The 19,622-nt window shown below is 36.0% G+C and overlaps 1 protein-coding gene across 3 annotated transcripts in view; it reads right to left on the bottom strand.

Moving 5' to 3' along the window:
- Positions 1 to 19,622, bottom strand: part of Scaper (S-phase cyclin A associated protein in the ER) — a 328,066-nt gene that overhangs the window by 165,826 nt on the left and 142,618 nt on the right. For all 3 annotated transcript variants that reach the window (XM_010626089.2, XM_010626097.2, XM_033756178.1), the window contains exon 22: positions 14,517 to 14,643. In XM_010626089.2, the coding sequence (XP_010624391.1) occupies positions 14,517 to 14,643 (127 nt within the window). The remainder of the gene's footprint in view (positions 1 to 14,516; positions 14,644 to 19,622) is intronic.

Here is a 19,622-nt window from a genome sequence, read left to right as displayed (position 1 = left end):
CTACATATTTTCACTTCTAACAAGGTATGAATGTCATACAAGCTATATTCCATTATGTTTCAGGTAGGAATAAACAACTGTTTAAGTTGAGAACAGCAAGATTCCTACTACTGAATACTCCCCACAGCTGAGTATCAGAGAAGTGAAAGCAACCAGAACCATAGGATGTGGAGGACAGGCAAGAGCCAGCAGTCCTGCAGCAGCCTCACAAGAGCAAGAATCCCAGTTTGATCCCTGGTACAAAAAACAAACAAAAAAAAAACAACTCTCAAGGTTTAGTGATTTACCTTTTCTCAACCTAGGCATGTGATAAATAGCCACAAAAAATTGGCAAAAAGGGGGAGGGGTGGCATTGCTACTGTTCCACATTTCAGAGTTATGTATTTATAGAATTTTATAAGGTGGGGCTGGGAATTTAGCTCAATGGTTCTGCTGCCTGCCTCACAAGCACAAAGATAGGAGTTCAATCCCCAGTACCAAAAAAAAAAAAAAAAAAAAAAAAAAAAAAAAAAAAAAAAAAGAAAAAAGAAAAAGAAAGAAAGAAAGAATTTTATAGGGTGAATTTTGAAAACCTCAAAGCAAGGCAGAGCTTGCTATGGGTATTAAAAGTAAGCTGTGGGTTGATTTTTCTCTGAGTTCAAACCGCATGCTGCCATCTATGTAGTTTGCTTACTCAGGTTCAAGAGATTCAACTAAGTCCCTGTGTAAATCTGGCAGAGTTCTAAGTTAAGAAAGGCAACTGGACAAACTCCATGTCCAATCCATTTGCTTAAATTGTTTACTTACAGTAACAGCAAATGAATGTCTCATGTGACTGATAAACTGCAGGCAGCTTCTCAATGCTGTTACTATCTAAACTTAAATGTGATGCTCATCATCACAGAATGATGAGAAAAGTCACTGCAGATAAAAATCAAGCACACACGTTCCAAGTTCAGTGTAATGCTAAGAATTAGGAAAATGTCTTTCTGTACATAAGAATGTTATAAAACTCATGTATGAAATAATTAAACATTTCTGCAATAAGAGTTCTTGCTTGGAGAATTTTATCTTGAATTTTTAAAAGTAATTTTATGCAGGTATGAACATGCACAAAAATCAGAAATATCAGAATATATGTATACTATAAGAATAATTATAATTGGAACATTGTATAACCACTACTTGGCCATAAAAAAGAAGACTAAAAACACTCAAGAAGCTACCTGGGAAAGCCAGTAGTCCTAGCATTTGGGAAGATCAGCTAAACCCAGGAATTTCAGCATGGGTAACAAAGCAACAGGTGAGACATAATCTCTAAATAAATAAAGCAAAGCATTTACATGATACTTCATGTCTTTCACTCTCTTCTCTTAGTAATCTGTACCCTAATTTTGTGAGAAAAATTTTAATATTTTCTTTGAAGTTTTGTATTTTCTGATATTATATTGTCACATTGCTGGGCATGGTGGCTCACACCTGTAATCCCAATACTTGGGAGGCTGAGGCAGGAGGATCACTGTGAGTGTGAGAACAGCCTGGGCTACATAGTGAGTTCCAGGTCAGTCTCAACTACATAGTGAGACCCTGTCTCAAAAAACAAACAAACAAACAAAGTATATTGTCACTGGACTTATGTAAAAAAACACACTTTTTGATGACATATCTTTCATTAAATATTGGTTATAAAATACCTTCATGTCGTTAACCACAGCTATAGTTCATTTCTTTTTTATGACTGAATAACACTGCATTGCATGAACATTCCCTAATATGTCTATTCACCCAATGGTCCCTGTTTTCTTTTTTTAGTACTGGGGATCTAACTCTGTTCCTTGCGCTTATGAGGCAGGTGGCGCAACCACTGAGCTAAATCCCCAGCCCATTGGCCTGTTTTCCATACTCAGTGATTATGAATGACCTCCTCGGAGGAGGAGTCTCCATGAGCATGTGCTCTCTGGTATCATTAGGTTGTATAGCTAGAAAAGCCACGTGACAGGATGGGCTACAGCTACAGATGATATCTGTGAACGTTTCTCCAAGTGACAGTATGGCAGATAGGAAAGTTAGTCAGTCATCTTCTAGGTAGTTAGACAGGCCACCCTCAAGGAGCCAACACAGCAAGGAGCCAGCATGTAGGACAATAAAGACACAATCACTGTGGCCAGAATTGTAAAAGGAAAGTGCTATACCCTTGTGTTTCCCTTGGGATAAATAGCAGTGATTGATATTCTAATTAGGTATCAATCACCTGGGTGGGGGCGGGCAAGGTCTTAACACAGCCTTTCCAGGAAATATCTAGGACCCCCATCCTTACTGAAAATCTTTATACGCCTACTATGTAACTTGCTCCCCCATTTGGACCCCACTTAATATTACCTGGGTGACTGTACTTGTAATCCTATTGGTTGGTCATGGTTCTGCCCCACCTTATGCCCACCTTGTAATTTTCCATTGGGTCTTACAGTTTTGTCCCACTTTGTACCCACCTTACCACATGGCTTTGCTGTATAAAATATCTTTGAAAAGTGTGGTGGGTGGGCAAGCCACTTTCCATACTCCCTTCTTTTTCTCTTAGACAGAAGCTTTCTTTCCATAAATTTTTCCTACTCTTAACCTCCACTGTTCCTAGAATCATTCTTCAATTTTAGAGAACACGAACTCACATTTTGGATATCTCACAGGTTTGGGAGTTAAATCTCTTCCCCTTGTATCAACAGTATCATAGCATATAAATACTGCCAATACTCATGGTTGCTCATACTTGGTATTTTAGGCCTTTTAAATTTTTGTCATTTTGATATGTGAATCACATCACCACAATGGTTTTTTTTTTTTTTTTGGTACTGGGGATTGAACTCAGGTCCTTGAGCTTGCAAGGCAGGACACCGAACTGCTGAGCTAAATCCCCAGCCCCACAATGAGTTTGGATTTTCTAAATTAAGAGGTTGACTTTCTTCACATTCATTTACTAGTTATTTGAATTTCTTCTTTTGGAATGCATATCTTCTTCTTGACCATTTTCCTATTGGGTTGTCATTTTTTTATTTTTTAAGAATTCCTTACATACTCTAAATGCCACTCTTGTTGATTATACACATAAAAGTCTCCCATTCTATTTATCTGTTTAATTCTCTTCCTGAAATCTTCTGGGGCCAAAAGTTTCTTTCTCTTTTTTTTTGGTACCAGGGATTGAACTTGGGTCCTTGCTCTTTCAAGACAGGTGGTGGAACCACTGAACTAAATCCCCTGCCCAAAAGTTTCTATTCTTAATGCAGTCAAACTTATCAACATTTCCCTTCATCATTAATATTTTGCTGAGTTTTTCTTCTCTGAACAAAACTCCAGGGTCAAGAACATATTAATTTATATTCTCTCCTAAAAGTGATGTGAGGTAGAGATGAAATTTCATTTTTTTAAAACAAGGTCCTTCAATTATTATAGTATCATTCATTAAACAGAGCACATTTTGCAGTGCTCTGTGGTGCCTTGTTTTACCATAGATACACAGACGAGGGCCTCCTGTTGTGAAGCTAGCACACACAGGAATGTTCATGTATTCAGTGATGTTCCATTCTGACTTTTCTCCATCTATTCTTCAATAGCACTCCATCTTAATTACTGTAGCTTTTTAAAAAGTATTTTTATTTTTAAGCAATTATATATACCTATAGAGCTCAAGGTGACTTTCAAGACAGTGTAAAATGTACAATATCCAATCAGGGTAACCAGCCTAGCTGTCCGCTCTGACACATATCACATCTTTGTGTGGAGAACACTCTAAATCTTCTCTGTTAGCCAATGAGAACTACTCACTCAGCTGTTGCCAGTCACAGCTATCTTACTGTGCTACAGAACATTAGCAATTATCCCTCCTATCTGGCTGCACCTTTGTGCCCAGTTATCACCCTTTCTCTCACTCTGTAACAAGTAGTGATGCCAGGTAGGCAAATCTTCCTATATCGTTCTTTCCTGGAAATGTTTTGACCACTACTAATTCTTTAAAATTTTATACTTTCAATTTAGAAACTGCACTTCAATTTCCACAAAAAGTGTTCAAATTTTGAATGGGATTTCATTGAATCTGCAAATCAGTTTGGAGAAAACAGAAAAATTTCCCTATAGCAAGTTTTTGTTTTTGTTTTTTTTGGTACTGGGGATCGAACTCAGGCCCTTGCTGCTTGCGTGGCTGGCCCTGGAACCACTGAGCTAAATCCCTACCCTCCCTATAGCAAGTTTTCCAAACCATAAACATGATAAATTTACTACTAGATATTTAATAATTTGATGAAGAATAAAATTGGCTTTTGTATATGATCCTTGTGCCTAGTAACCTTGTTAAAGTTATAAGTTTTAATGATTTATCTGTAAAGGATTTTGAATCCTCTATGTACAATGTCACTTACTAATAAAACCTATTTCATTTTCCCTAAAACCTTACAGCTTTTTTAAAATAGTTACAATCTCAATTCTGAGCAGAAACATAGTTACCAGGCATTTTCTTTTGTTTCCAATTTCAAAGGAAAGCTTTCAACATTCAGCATGAATTTTCCATTTTTGTTTGAATTTTAAATAATTCTATATTTATATTTAATTTCAATTTTATATATTTAGGTTCAATTTTTTAAAAAATTTTTTTGAGACAGGGTCTCACTATGTAGTTGAGACTGACCTGGAACTCACTATGTAGCCCAGGCTGGTCTCGAACTCACAGTGATCCTCCTGCCTCAGCCTCCCAAGGGCTGAGATTACAGGCATGTGTGACCATGCCCCATTTAGGTTCAATTTGTTAAAGAGATACCAAACTATTCCTGATTTCCTATGAATCTTATCATGAATTGATGAACACACAGAATGCAGTTATGCATCTTTTGAGATATTCGTGTTTGCCTTTTTTCTGTTACTATGATAAACTATGTTTGTTTTTCCAATGATAAGCCAAACTTGAATAGCTTGAATATCTAGCTTTGTCGTGATGATTCTATTTAAGATTCTAAATTCATGAGTGAGATTGGCTTGGTATTTTAATTTTCTGTATCCCAAGGGCAGATTACATGCATGTGCCACCATGCCCCATTTAGGTTCAATTTGTTAAAGAGATACCAAACTATTCCTGATTTCCTATGAATCTTATCATGAATTGATGAACACACAGAATGCAGTTATGCATCTTTTGAGATATTCGTGTTTGCCTTTTTTCTGTTACTATGATAAACTATGTTTGTTTTTCCAATGATAAGCCAAACTTGAATAGCTTGAATATCTAGCTTTGTCGTGATGATTCTATTTAAGATTCTAAATTCATGAGTGAGATTGGCTTGGTATTTTAATTTTCTGTAATTTAACTATGATGTTCAATAAGCTTCACTGTGCTATTTTAATATGTGAATTGATTTATAAATTTTACAAAATTCTTAATGCAAGCACTTCTTCCCCTTCTTCCCTCTGGAAAAGAATTACAAATAAATTAGACACTTTCACTTACATATACTTATACTCTTTTCTGTATTCCTTCTATTTTATCAACTTACATTGTTTTATATTTTCCCTCTTTTTCTAACACACTTTTCTGTATTTTCCCTATCTTGTTTTTATCCAAGCTCAACTGATTTTCTCTTTAGCCGATTTATCCTGCTATTACTTCATCTACCATTTCTTACTTTTGATTATTAAAATGTTTAGTTCTTGAATGACCATTTTCTCTCAAATGTGCTACATATCTTAATTTTTTTATTCATTAAGTTTACTGGTACATTTTAGGTATACAATATGACATTCATCATTGGGAGTTTGTACTTTTACATGATATGTCTTGGTTCTTATTTTTTCCCCATTCCCTTGCTCTCGGTTTATACCTTCTACTTCTTCCTATTTACAAAGACTTTGTTTCCATTTTTTCCTTCCCCCATATTTTTCTTTTTCTTTCTTTCCTTTCCTCTAATCCTCCCACTTCCTCTTCTCCTTTGGACCTTTTCTTCCTATTTCACATTATCTATTATACATTTTGACCCTTATTTACACTTTCAGTTTCTCACACCAAAGAAACTACTCAGTATTTACATGTCTATTTATTCCACTTAGGAGTATGAGCATCCATAAATGACTTCAGTTTCTCATTCTTTATGACTGAGAAGTACTCCATTTTATTTTTAAAAAGGCTACATCTTCCTTATGCAATCTCCAGTTGATGGGCAATTGGACTGTTTCCAAGTTTTAGCCATTACAAACTGTACCACTATAAACATAGGTGTGCATATATCACTGTGGTATGATTCTTTTCATTCTTTTGGGAATAGCTGGAGGGGACTACCTGGATCAAGTTGGACCCCTTATCCTAGTTTTTAAGGGACACCTCCATATTAATTTTTACAGTGGTTACATCTGTCTGCTGCACTCCCATCAATAGAGAAGGGTTCCTTTTTCCTCACAACCCTACCAGCATTAATGAGTGGTTGATTTCTTGATAGCAGCCATTCTTTCTGGAGGTGGAATCTAAGTATTGTTTTCATCTATTTCTCTCGAATGACCAGTGATGTTGAATATTTTTTCATATATTTATTTGCTGCTTTCACTTCGTCTGATAAATGTCTATTCCTTTCAGATGCTCATTTTTGGATTGGGTCTTTAAATGTGGGGGGTTATGATTTTTTTTAACTTCTTTATATATTTTAGATAGTAGTCCTTTCTCTGAGGAACAGCTGGTAAAAATTTATCCCCACATTGTAGGTTGTCTTTCAACTCTGTTGATGGTTTCTCTTGCAGTGTAGAAGCTTTTTAATAAGGCAAGATCCCAGTTGTTGATTCTTTGTGCTAGTTCCTGTGCTGCTGAGGATTTGTTCATAAAGTCTTTTCCTATGCCAATGTCTTCAAGAGTTCTACCTCACCTCTTTTCCACCAAGTTTAGTGTTTCTGTGTTAATATTTAGATCTTTGATCCACTTTGATTTTCATTTAGTGCATGGTGAAAGATATAGGTCTGGTTTTAATCTGCGACATGTTGAAATCCAGTTTTTCCAGAACTATTTATTAAATAGACTATCTTTCCTCCAGTGAGGGTGGTTGGCTCCTTTGTCAAAGATGAGGTGTCTGAGTATGTCTGGAGTTGTGTCTCCATCATCTAATCTGTTCCACTGGTCCTTGGGTCTGTTTCTTTGACAGTACCATGCTGTTTTTAATCACAGTGGCTTTGTAGTATAGATTAATGTTGGGGATTGCGATATCCCCTGTTATGTTTTGTTGCATTGAACTGCTTTGACTATTTTAGTTCTCTTCTGGTTCCAAATGAATTTTGGGGTTGTTTTCTCTATTTCTGTGAAATATACTGTTGGAATTGCAATTGGGATTGCATTAAATCTATATATTGTGCTATGCATCTTTAAAAAGTAATTAATACTTAATCCTGGAACATGGTAAGCATACTTCTGGAGCCTCTGTAGGTCTATTTTCACTGAGTCCTATCCATGTTGTTTTGTTCCATTATAAACTTAATTATCTTACTCTCCCAAATACTGTACTTAAAAATTATTCAGCTGAAATAACGTAAGACTCAGGTTGCCATTATCTTTTTCCAGAGTAAAGTTTCCAATGGCCTCTGTCAGGCCCCAGGGGGGCTAACAATTCAAAATAATTTAAAGCTTTTTGCAGTGACTGGGATTTTTCCCAACTGAGTGCAAGAGTACTTTCTGTCTATCTTCTCCCCTTGAGGATCTTTTGAGATTCTAGCCAATGATGAACCTTTTAGAGCTTTCAACGCTAACAAACAGCCTATGTAGCACATGTATTATAGGTTTGTCACCATTGCCCTAAACCAACAGGTTTCCCCATAGCCTTTACCACTGGGAGCTTCCACTCTACTACAAGTTTGTTTGTTTGTTTTAACCTATCAGTTCTGCAACAATACAAAAAGTACTATTCTACCATTCTACCTCTAATTCACCACTTTGGTTCACCAATTGTACCCAACCCAAAATGTCAAGTTTGTGGATCACAGCCCAGAAGTTACTATCTTGTTAGCAGTTCAGTTCCAGTTTACATTTGGTCTAATTTTATTAACTGTTATCAGTGGGAGGGCAGCTTTGAATCACCTACTCTGTCATCACTGCTAAGTCCATTCCTATAGATATATAGTTTCAAGCTTGCCTTTTACTTCCTCAAAAGACAGGAAGCATAGGATTTTTTTGTTTGTTTGTTTTTGTTTTGTTTTGTTGTGTGGGTAGATATATGGGTATTTGTTGTATGAATGATTAAACTTAGGGCCTACATACTGAGTTATATTCCCAGATTGTTTTTATTTTAAGCCAGGATCTCACTAAGTTGCTAAGTTGTCTTGGCTGGGCTTGAACTTGTGATTCGCCTGCCTCAGCCTCCTTAGCTGGAAGGATAGTTTTATAATTTGTGACTAGTGAGAGAGGAATTGGAGAAACAACTCCTTTTACAATAGCATCCAAAAAATGACATACCTAGGAATCAACCAAACAGAAGAAATCAAAGACCTTTACTTTGAAAACTATAGCACTTTGAAAAAAAGGGATCAAAGAGGGCATCAGAAATGGAAAGACATTGCTTGCTCTTGAGTAGGAAGAGCCAATATAGTGAAAATGGCCATACTTCCAAAACAGTTATACAGATTCAATGCAATCCCATTTGAAATTTCAACAGTATACTTCACAGACCTTGACAAAACAATCCAAACATTCATTTGGTACCAGAAGAGACCTAGAATAGCCAAGCAATTCTAGGCAACAAAGACAAGGTAGGAGGTATCACAATCCCCAACATAAAATTTATACTACAAAGCTACTGTGATACAGACAGCATAGTACTGGCAAAGAAACAGACCCAAGGACTAATGGAATAGAATAGAAGATGGAGACACAACTCCAGACATATTCAGACACTTCATCTTTGACAAAGGAGCCAACCACCCTCACTGGAGGAAAGATAGCCTCTTTAATAAATGGTGCTTAAAAAATAGGGCTTCAACTTGCCAAAGAATAAAATTAGACCTATATCTTTCTCCATGCACTAAACTAAAATTGAAATGGATTAAAGATCTATAGAGATCTTTGTCTGAGAAATGTGTGTTCACTTCAGATGACCATTTTTGGATTGGGTCTTTAAATTTGGGAGGTCTGATTTTTTTTTTTAAGTGTCACTGCAAATTGTTTATTAAAACACAAAGCAATGGACAGTGAAAAACAAGAGGTCTGATTTTTTAAAAAACTCTTTATATAATCTAGATGGTAGACCTCTGTCTGAGGAACAGCTGGGGAAAATTTTTCTTATATTGTGGGTTGTCTCTTCACATTGTTTTTCACTTCTCTTGATATGCAGAAGCTTTTTAATAAGAAGACATCTCACTTGTTGATTGTACTAGTTCACAGTCAACTGAAATTTTGTTCACAAAATCTTTTCCTGTACCAATGTCTTCAAGAGTTCTACCTAACCTCTCTTCTAGCCAGTTTAGTGTTTCTGTTTTAATATTTAGCTCTTTACTAGCTGCGCATCTTCCCAAAGAATGGAAAGAATCATTACACAGTGATATATGTGACCCATGATCATAGCTGAACAATTCATGATAGCTAAAACTTGGAATCAACATAATTGCTCATCAACGGAAGACTGGATAAAGAAAATGTGTGTTTAAAAAAAAAATAAAATGGAGTGCTACTCAGCCATAAAGAATGGGAAATTCAAGACATTTACAGCTAAATGGATGCACATTGAGGTGATACTCTTAAGTGAAATAGGACACACATGTGTAGAGACCAAAAAGTTTCTCTAGTGTGAGAAACTGCAAGAGTAAATAAGGACTAAAAGGTATAATAGATAATGTGAAATAGGAAGAAAAAGTGCAAAGGGTAAGGGGAAGTGGAAGGGGTAAGGGAAAAGAAAGATGGGAATGGAATTAATATGACAAAAAGAAAATATTGAAACAAAGTCTTTGTAGACAGGGAGGAGATGAGAGGTTGAAGGGAAGGCAGAGGAATGGAGAAAAAAATAAGAACCAAGATGGATTATGTAAAAAATAAGAACCAAGATGGATTAATGTCATTATATTGTCTACCTTAAATGTAGCAATAAAATTAATTTTTAAAAATCTATATATTATAACAAACACTAAACTTGCTGGACGACAGGTTAGGTAGAACTCTTGAAGACAGTGGAGTAGGATTTTATAAACAAAAACTCAGTAGCACTGGAACTAGCAGAAAGAATCAACAGCTGGGATCTCATCTTATTAAAAAGTTTCTGCACTACAAGAGAAACCACCAACAGTGTGAAAAGACAACCCACAATGCAGGAAAAAATTTTTACCAGCTATTTCTCAGACAAAGGTCTACTCTCTAGAATATATAAAGAGCTTTAAAAAAATCAGACCTCCCAAATTTAAAGACCCAATCCAAAAATGGGCATCTGAAATGAACAGATATTTCTCAGACAAAGAAGTAGAAATAGCAAATAAATATATGAAAAAATGTGCAACATCACTGGTCATTTAAGAGATGCAAATGAAAACAACACTAAGCTTCTACATCACCACAGAAAGAATCGCTGCTATCAAGAAATCAACCAACAAGAAATGCTGGCGGGGCTGTGGGGAAAAGGAACGCTGCTCCACTGTTGGCAGAAGTGTAGACTGGTGCAGCCACTGTAAAAATCAGTACGGATACACCTCAAAGAACAAGGATTAAAGTTCCCATTTGACCCAGCTAATCCCCTCCAGCTATTCCCAAAAGAATTAAAAGAATCATACCACAGCAATATATGTGCACCTATGTTCATAGCAGCACAAGTCTGTAACAGCCAATACTTGGAAACAGCTCAATTGCCAATCAACTGGAGACCACATAAAAATGTGGGGTTTTAAATAAAATGGAGTACTACCTCAGCCATAAAGAATGAGAAACTAGAGACCTTCCTAGCTAAAAGGATGCACATTGAGACCATACTCCTATATGAAATAAATAGAACACACATGTGTAAATAAGAAACTGAAAGTGTAAATAAGGATCAAAAGGTATAATAGATAATGTGAAATAGGAAGAAAAGGTCCAAAGGGGAAGGGGAAGTAGGAACGTTTGGGGAAAGCAAAAAAGGAAAAGAAAAAAATATAAGAAAAGAAAAAAATGGAAACAAAGTCTTTATAAATAGGGAGGAATGCAGGGGTTGAAGGGAGGGCAGGGGAATGGGGAAAAATAATAAGAACTAAGATATATTATATAATTGTGACTAGTAATTACAAAGCCTGTGGTTCGAGTTTATGTTTGTTCTTATTGTGACTATTTCTCCTCTCTCATTCTCTCTTTCTCTCTCTCCCTCTTTCTCCCTCCCTGCCTCCTTCTAAAATTATTTAATAGAAATTATCTGAGGTCTAGAAAGAAAGACTTGTACTTCCTTCTACCAGGTTCCAAGCAATATCACTAATCTGGTATTATTTTCATCTCAATGTACCTTTTGAAATAACAGAGGTGATGTGATTTTGGGCTGCAAATCAATTTCAGGGGTGAATTATGTTATAATTTCTACACTGTGTCAAGTCCCTGAGGATAGATGAGAATGTTCATGACTACATGAGGGAATAGGCCATTGTGGTATACCTCAGACTCCAGCAGCCCTTGTGCTTTTACTTTTGACCCTTTGCCCCATAAAGCTTGCAAAACATAAGCCACATTTTCCAGTGGGGCAAATGCTCTTGGGATGTTCAGTTAGAAGCACAACTTTCTAAATCCCTGCTTTTTCTGTGATGCAATAATTCTTTGATTTCTTCTTAACTTGTTGATGCCATTAAGAAACTCTCCTCCTCTTGCAACAATTTCAGAAGTTCTGTTGAGAGAGCTGATACAACTCTGCTAGAATCAACCTATTTTTTCTAAACTGAAGTGGCTAACGATTTTAAAAGTGTAACAGAAGCAACAAAGCTTACAATCTTATTTCTGAGCAAAGAGAATGTGAAAAGCCAGAAGTGACCTGAGAAGCAAAGTAAGTGCTGCCCCTTTTCCTCATTTCTTCTCCCACAAGACAGTTTTCTGCGCCGCAAATTTAACATATTAGCCTCAACTCAGTTCTCCAACTCAGTTAACTATGTCAAATGAACTGTAGAAAGTATCAGTCTTTGAGGTCCACCCCTAAGTGAAGAAAGACCTCAAGATTCACTTCTCAACATTCCTCAGAAGTGCAGTCCAAGACCCACCCATCGCGCCCTTGTCACGACTAGGCTGTCTTCAAATCCCTCACTGGTCACTTGGCTTAAGCTTTAATGACTTTGTTACTCCAGGCAGTTTTCCAAACAAAAAGGAATGGCTATTTACAAGTACTACACTGCAGTCATAAATATCATCAACTGAATTACACTGACATTTCAGTATAACTTGACAGAAGTCTTCATAAAGTGAGTGTGTTTTGGCCAGGTAAAAGGATTTGAGTTATAAAAGTAGCAAAAGGTCTTATTGTGGGAAGGTTTAAATTCTTAGGTGGTCCTACAGTGTATACTCTGAGGACAGCTTTATAGGGAGGTTCCTGACACAGACCATTTAGACCAGGAGCCAGACTACCACATTTTTCTCTCTCAAATTATAGTGGGATCTGTGGTATTCCAGTAAATTGCCCCTTTGTGAATGAAATAACCTTATGTAGATTTTCATACTGAATACCTTTCTTATACAGAATTTACTTTTTCCTTAAAAATTCTGTGAATAGTTCAATCTAAAACAATATTCTTGAGATTACATGCACATCATGGTATTTTAAGGGAACTATCTTTTAATTCAAAGTCTAAGTTCTTTTTACATTTTGCAAAAACAACCAATATACCAAATTAAGAAAAAAGGTCAGAGATTCTTCCCTGGTACATCAAACTTCTCAATATTCCATCTACCATGTACCTGCCTGACAAAATAGTTTACGAATTCTGGGACACCCTGAGAGGGATGTGCTTTACAAGAGAACAGTCTCAACACATCTCTGCCTGTCCCTACAGAGGACTGTAGTATCTGACTCTGACAGCAGCTGGGCCCTGTGCTAGAGCTTGCCATTCCTAGGCTCAAGCCCCTAGACAGTTCAACCTGAGGTGCATGCTCTTGTTAAGCAGCCATGTGGATAGTGTGGGCCTGGACCAGAAGTTGTGGCATCACTGCGTATCAAAGATGCACCAGATCCTCTGGACCAACACGGAGCCGACTCAGCCAGAACTCCAAGACAAGTCCAGTGACCTGTGTTTAACAAGTTCCTTGGATGATTCTGATGTCAGATTGTAGTATTAACACAATGAAGTGCTTACAGCATAACAGAGAATGAATGAAAAAAACCCTATATTTTTCAAAGATTAAAGTATAGAAATACAATTTTGACTTAAAAAAATCACCAAAGTCTATGGTATATTTCATAAAGTTAAAAAATGAGCAAAACCAAATAGTATATTATTTTGAATGCATATATATGATAAAGTAATAAAACCATTGTTTTAAATAAGAAAATGATATACTTTTAATTCTTTAAAGAGCTTACCCGAGATGGCTGGGGATTTAACTCACTGGTTCCACTGCCTGACTAGCAAGTACAAGGACCTGAGTTTGATCCCCATACCACCCCCCAAAAAGAGTTTATCTGAGAGGAGGAGGTAGATGGGTGAAAAAAAGTCACACAGAAACTAGCACTATACTGGCAAAAACTTAACTCTCAAATTGGGCAGGGAGTTCAAGGCTGTTCACTGTATTTGTGCTATTTTTTATTATTATATAACCTTTGCATATATCAAATACCGCATAATTTTAAACAAATACTGCTAATAAACAAAAGATGGCCAGTACCTTTAACAGAAGAAAAAAACCCTAAATATTGTAAATTATTTAAGTTTTGATTTAGCTACAAAGAATTTTAAAGATATTACAAAAATGTTTATGACAAAATTAGCCATATAATGTAAAAAATGTATAATAAAAGGATTATAAAAAAGTACAATTAAATGTTAATATGATATTATTACAGGTAATTTTATCTCTTTTTTATATATTTAATATATTCTATTGTGAACAATAAATATTTTTAAAATTACTGAGGATTTTAAACTGTTGTTGACACACTTAATGACTAAGTAATTAAAGAAAATTGATAAATTTTCTTTTGGAAATAACTCAGTTTTATATTTTCCACCATAAAATCATATATCTTTATAATTGTGATTCTTGATTAAATAATTTCACTTGTGTGAGTGAAAACATGACAAATGAGAAAACCATGACTTAAAGAGGACTTCAGTTAAAACAATCAAAAAGCTTTGATTAAAAAACTAAAAAGAATACAAATAAAAAAACAACCATCAATTGTTGACCACACAGAAGGAGAGCCTATATGGAAAATATGCCTTTTTACCAGTGAGAAAGGAGCATATTAATGTGTGTTATGTATAATCAACAACTCCCCATGATGAATGCAATCACTATGTACTGCAAACATGTGCTAATTAAAATAAACATTTTTAAAAAAGAGAAGAAAAAAACTACAAAAATTTAGGTCTAAAGGCCAGAGGACATTACATACCTCTTTTTCCAATATTCTAGCAATCTCACCCAGGGTCCGGTCCAAAGCTGAAACCTTGTTGTTTAACCATGAGCCACTGTCTTGTACTTGCAGTTGTTTCAGAAGATCTTTGGCTAATCGTTGAAGCCTTGAATACAAAATGAATGGGAAAATTGACATTAATGAAACAGACCACACATACTTCATTTTTCAGCTAAATAGACTTCTTTTTCCTAAACATTTGAAACACAAGGTGTTTTCAATATTGAATTTGAAACTGCTTCATGGAGCACCTGGTGGGAGGAACAGCAGACAATACACAAGTTGACTCACTTTTTAATTAAAGACCACCAGTCTATTCTTCATGGCACAATACAAATCTAGAAGACAGTGTTATCCACTAACAGGACTAGCTCAAGCACTGATACTGTTTCTGTATGAGCCTTAAATTAGACAGGAAATGGGGATGGGGAGAAAGGGAGAGGATGATGACAGAACACAGGTGAAAAAGGACCCCCCACACACTGGTGGTGGAATGTAAACTAGTACAACCATTACGGAAATCAGTATGGAGATTTCTCAAAGAACTAAAACTTGAAATTCCATATGACCCAGCTATTCCCATTCTGGGTGTCTTCCTCAAAAAGTTTAAAATACTGTATTACAGGGCAATATGCATACCACTGTTTATATGCAGCACCATTCATAATAGCTAAATCCTGGAAGTGGCCTGTATACCCATCAATAATGATTGGATAAAGAAAAATGTGGCATCTATACATAATAGAATATGACTGGGCTGTAGGGAAGGAACAATTTGAGATGTATAGGAAATAGATACACCTGGAAAATAAACTGTTCAATGAAATAAACCAGACATGCAACCTTGAATACAATATGGTATCTCTCATTTGAATAAGGCAAAGTACAAGCAAAGAGAATAATTAAGGATGGATAGAAGGGGTCAGGGGATAGAACACTTGCAAATAGGAAGGGGGTTCAAAAGATAAAGAATGAAAGGTGAAGGGGAGAGGAAAGGGAAATAAATAGAATAAAAATAAGTCATGTACCAGATCTTAATAACTTTAATAGGTATAAACATTATATGCCATAAACATGAGCTAAGATTAATAATATCAACAAGCATGAAAATGGAGAAGGGAATTAAATGAGGAAGGAGGGAGGGGGAAGGGAAGGGCGTTAAAAATAAAGAAACAAGGGCCTGGGATTTGGCTCAGTGGTTCCACTGCCTACCTCACAAGCGCAAGAGCCTGAGTTCGATCCCCGGTACAGAGAAGGGAAGGAAAGGAAGGGAAGGGGAGGGGCGGGGAGTGGAGGGAAGGGAGAAAGAAAGATGGATGTATCATGCACATGTACCCACTCCCCAAGGTGATTATATACTGCATGTACTGCAAACATATACTAATAAAAAATTAATCAATAAAAATAATCTGAGCAGGTTTTATATTCTGATTTAAATAATCAAGCCAGGCTTTGATATTAGAAGGACTATAAACTCTCAGAAAGTAGAACTCCCTTGTTCCAATGTATAGCCAATTTGCTATTGTTTACTTAGATATAGAGCACTTGCTTTTCACTGAGAAACAGTACTTGTTACCTAGATTTTAAGATTCCTTAGTGAGGTGACTGTGATAATATTTCTCTGTATTCTTTACTTTGATTTCTACACCTTATTAATTTTGTTTCTACTTATTTGCTTAAATATCCACTGAGTCACCAGAGTGACCCCATATACTCACCAGAGGACTTCACTTCCCTATTGTCTTATTTCAATTGTTAAATGTGGATGATTCCACCAAATTTCTTTATAACCACTTTCTTGCAAATGATCTACATTCTCTCTCTACTTCCACTTGTTACTCCTATTGGATAAACCCCAGCAGCAGTACTAATGTTTATTTAGCTCTTACTACTGCCAGATACCAGCCTAGCTCTATTGCATAAACAGATTTATTTAGCTAAATGAATAAAAACATCTGTAAACCTTTACTTCTCCGTACCTCAACAAGTTGTTCATGCAGAAGACCACGAAGAGCACTGTTCAAGTCTCATCCCATCTCTGGTCTGCTCAGCCTCTCAGTCCTCAGAGACAGAATTTGAATATCCCCACTCTCTACAAAACTCCACTCTCTTCAAAACTCCACCCTTTTCCCCTCTTGCTGTTCTCAGATCTTACATTTCATAGAGAAAATGAGTGTCACGGAAACAAGCCTCATTTTCTGCCACATAAATCCGCATTTCGCCCCTTCTCTCCTTTGTGTCTCCTATCATGATCCAGGAAGGTCCTTTCTCCTAAGTAGGGCTAATCCTGCTACACAGACTCTGCAAGAAACAAGCCTCATTTTCTGCCACATAAATCCGCATTTCGCCCCTTCTCTCCTTTGTGTTTCCTATCATGATCCAGGAAGGTCCTTTCTCCTAAGTAGGGCTAATCCTGCTACACAGACTCTGCAATGCAGGAGATCTCTCTGGATCTCTGGATTCCTCTTCTTCTCCTTGCTGTTGTGTCTTTGCAAATCCTTTGAAATGTTTTTTCCACCCTGTATTACCTATGAAATTTCTATCTACCATTCCGTTCTTAGAACAAATATTACTTTCTATTTTATTAGTCCTTCAAAGCACACATCATGAGTGAATTAAATGTTTGTCTAACTAGCTGTTCAATGTGTGCTCCTTCCATGTAGTTTCTAAATAACAATGTTCTTTACTTGCACTGTCTTACATGGTAACTGCTAGCCCTGAATGCTATCAAGCACCTGAAATATGATTAGTGAGACTGAGGAACTGAATTTTAAATTGTACTTAATTTTACTAATTGAAATAGTAGAAAGTGATTGGAAACTATTACGTTAGACAGTGGGGAAGCAGGGTATAAACTTCTAAGAGAGGCTTTTTTCTCCCTGATCACTGCTTCAGCCTTACCACTTGACATGCGACCTATACAGAAATACACTCAGTAGATATTAATGAGTGAATGGGCTAGACATTTCGTTTTCAATCTTAACAAGATATTTTCATGTATATATCTCAGTAACAATCTCAACTAGTATTATCTCTATTTGAAAAATGAAACCACAGCCCAAGGGAAATGAGGCCCCTTTTCCAAAGTCACAGAGTTGGCAGAAGCTACTACTGGGGTTCAACATTTCAGCTTTTCATCTTCAAATCTCATGCTTGACCATACTGTATTAGTCAAATTATTTTGTTTCATTTACAAATGCATAATTTTCTACTAAAAGAATAAAACAAATACAGCTCAGAAAGGCACTAATGAACTCAAGTTCAAGCTTATGCTTTCCATATAAAGTCCAGTGTGGTAAGTCAAAGGACAAACTCTACAGTCCGAAGTACTTATGTTTAAATTTTGCTCTAGTACTTAATCATGTGTATGAATCCCTGGGAAGTTTTTAATTTCTCTGAGTCTCAGTTTCTTCATCTTAAAAGGGGTGAGGGTGGGGGTCATAGGACAGACAGACAGACAGATGGGTATCTCCTTTCAGAGATCATGAAAGTTGGAGGTAATATCTAATATTATGCACTAAAATAGATTTTCAATAAATAGCTATAACTATTATTATTATTACTCATTAGCACAAGGTCTCAATGTAAGAAAAAGGAAAAAAGGAATAAAAAAATGAAAATAATAGCAATATACTTCTTTTTCCTTCTTTTTAGTATATGTGCTGCTGAAGCAAGCACACTTCTTTTTCCTTCTAATCAAATATGGGCTGGGTTTCCATCTAATTAAAACTATTGACTTTACCATGTAGAAAAATATTGGCAGAGAATATGTGATAGGTAAGTAGCCACTTCAGCTTTCAGCTGAATAAAGTCTGCACACTATGTAACTAAATAACCAGCCATAGCAACAGAATCTAGCTTTATTCTTACCAAGAATGCTCACATTCCACTGAAAACCAGTAGTATTTAGGCAAGCACAAGGACCATTTTAATTCATGGAATAAAAGAGGCTTATATTTCACCCTGGGGTAAATCAAATCTGGGGTTTATACGAACCCACCTTCAAGGAAGAATGCCAAATCAAGGAGATGCTTTGGTAACATGAGATAAACCTCTGTCTCATTCCCTGCCTACACACAATATACCACAAATAATATAGGCCTTCTCAAGGACAAGAAACATCAGATTTGGATGCATATTACTATAAATAAACAAAGAGTGCTACAGAAGTTGAATTGAAAGCTCTATCTGCTGTACAGTGTATCATCAAGAGGTGATCAGAGAGTGTAGTTTTTAATATAGAAATTATTATTTGGTTACTTCTGGCAGATAATTTTTCTAGCATGAAGAAAAAATGGAGGCTTTATGACTCCTTGACTACAACATGAAAAGAATTTGTGGAGAATGTTGTAAGATCAGGCATTTTCTTCTCAGAACTTCAACAAATTTCAACAACTCTAAGCTCAAATCTGTCACTTGTAAATGTGAAATGTGAAAGGATGTCTCTAAGGAGCCTGAACTTTTATCACAGCAAAGTTTAGAAGCAAACGGTCCAATATGATCACAAGGAAGATTTGTAAAAGTATACGAAAGGAGACTGGGTCTACTCCAGGACTTGACATTATGTAATAGCCAGAAGGACATAAATACATTAACTCTTTCCTTTCCTTTGTTTGGCAGGTACATAATATAAATTTAGGACTATTGGTTCCCTTTTTTAAAAAAAAATAGTATGCTTAGACCTATATTTCTAAATGCAAGTTTAAGAAACAAATAATACCTTTTTATGTTCCCTGTATAAGATAGAAAAAAATCAGTGTATATACATGTACACTTTCTACAGCAGACCTATTTTAGTTTTGCTGCCAGCATCCCTGTGGAAAGCAGAACATCCAGCCCTACTCTTAAGACACACATGCTAGCTGTGCCCAGTGGTGTCAGATGTCCTGCTCTTAGGCTCTCTCAGGTAGAAAGGTCTAGGGCATGCATACAAATGATTTTACACTTACAAACACATCTACATCTATGTCTATATATTAGAAAATACATGTTAACACTGATAACTCAAAGTCCAATTCACTATTATAGAATTTTTCTTATTCTCCTGGTTGTATTTTTTTTTTTTTTTTTTTTTTTTTTTTTTTT

Source organism: Fukomys damarensis, unplaced genomic scaffold (genome assembly GCF_012274545.1).
Source record: "Fukomys damarensis isolate Sample0158 unplaced genomic scaffold, DMR_v1.0_HiC HiC_scaffold_25, whole genome shotgun sequence".
Lineage (NCBI taxonomy): Eukaryota > Metazoa > Chordata > Mammalia > Rodentia > Bathyergidae > Fukomys > Fukomys damarensis.
The sequence above is the reverse complement of the archived record's forward strand: the minus strand, read 5'-3'. Positions and strand labels throughout refer to the sequence as shown.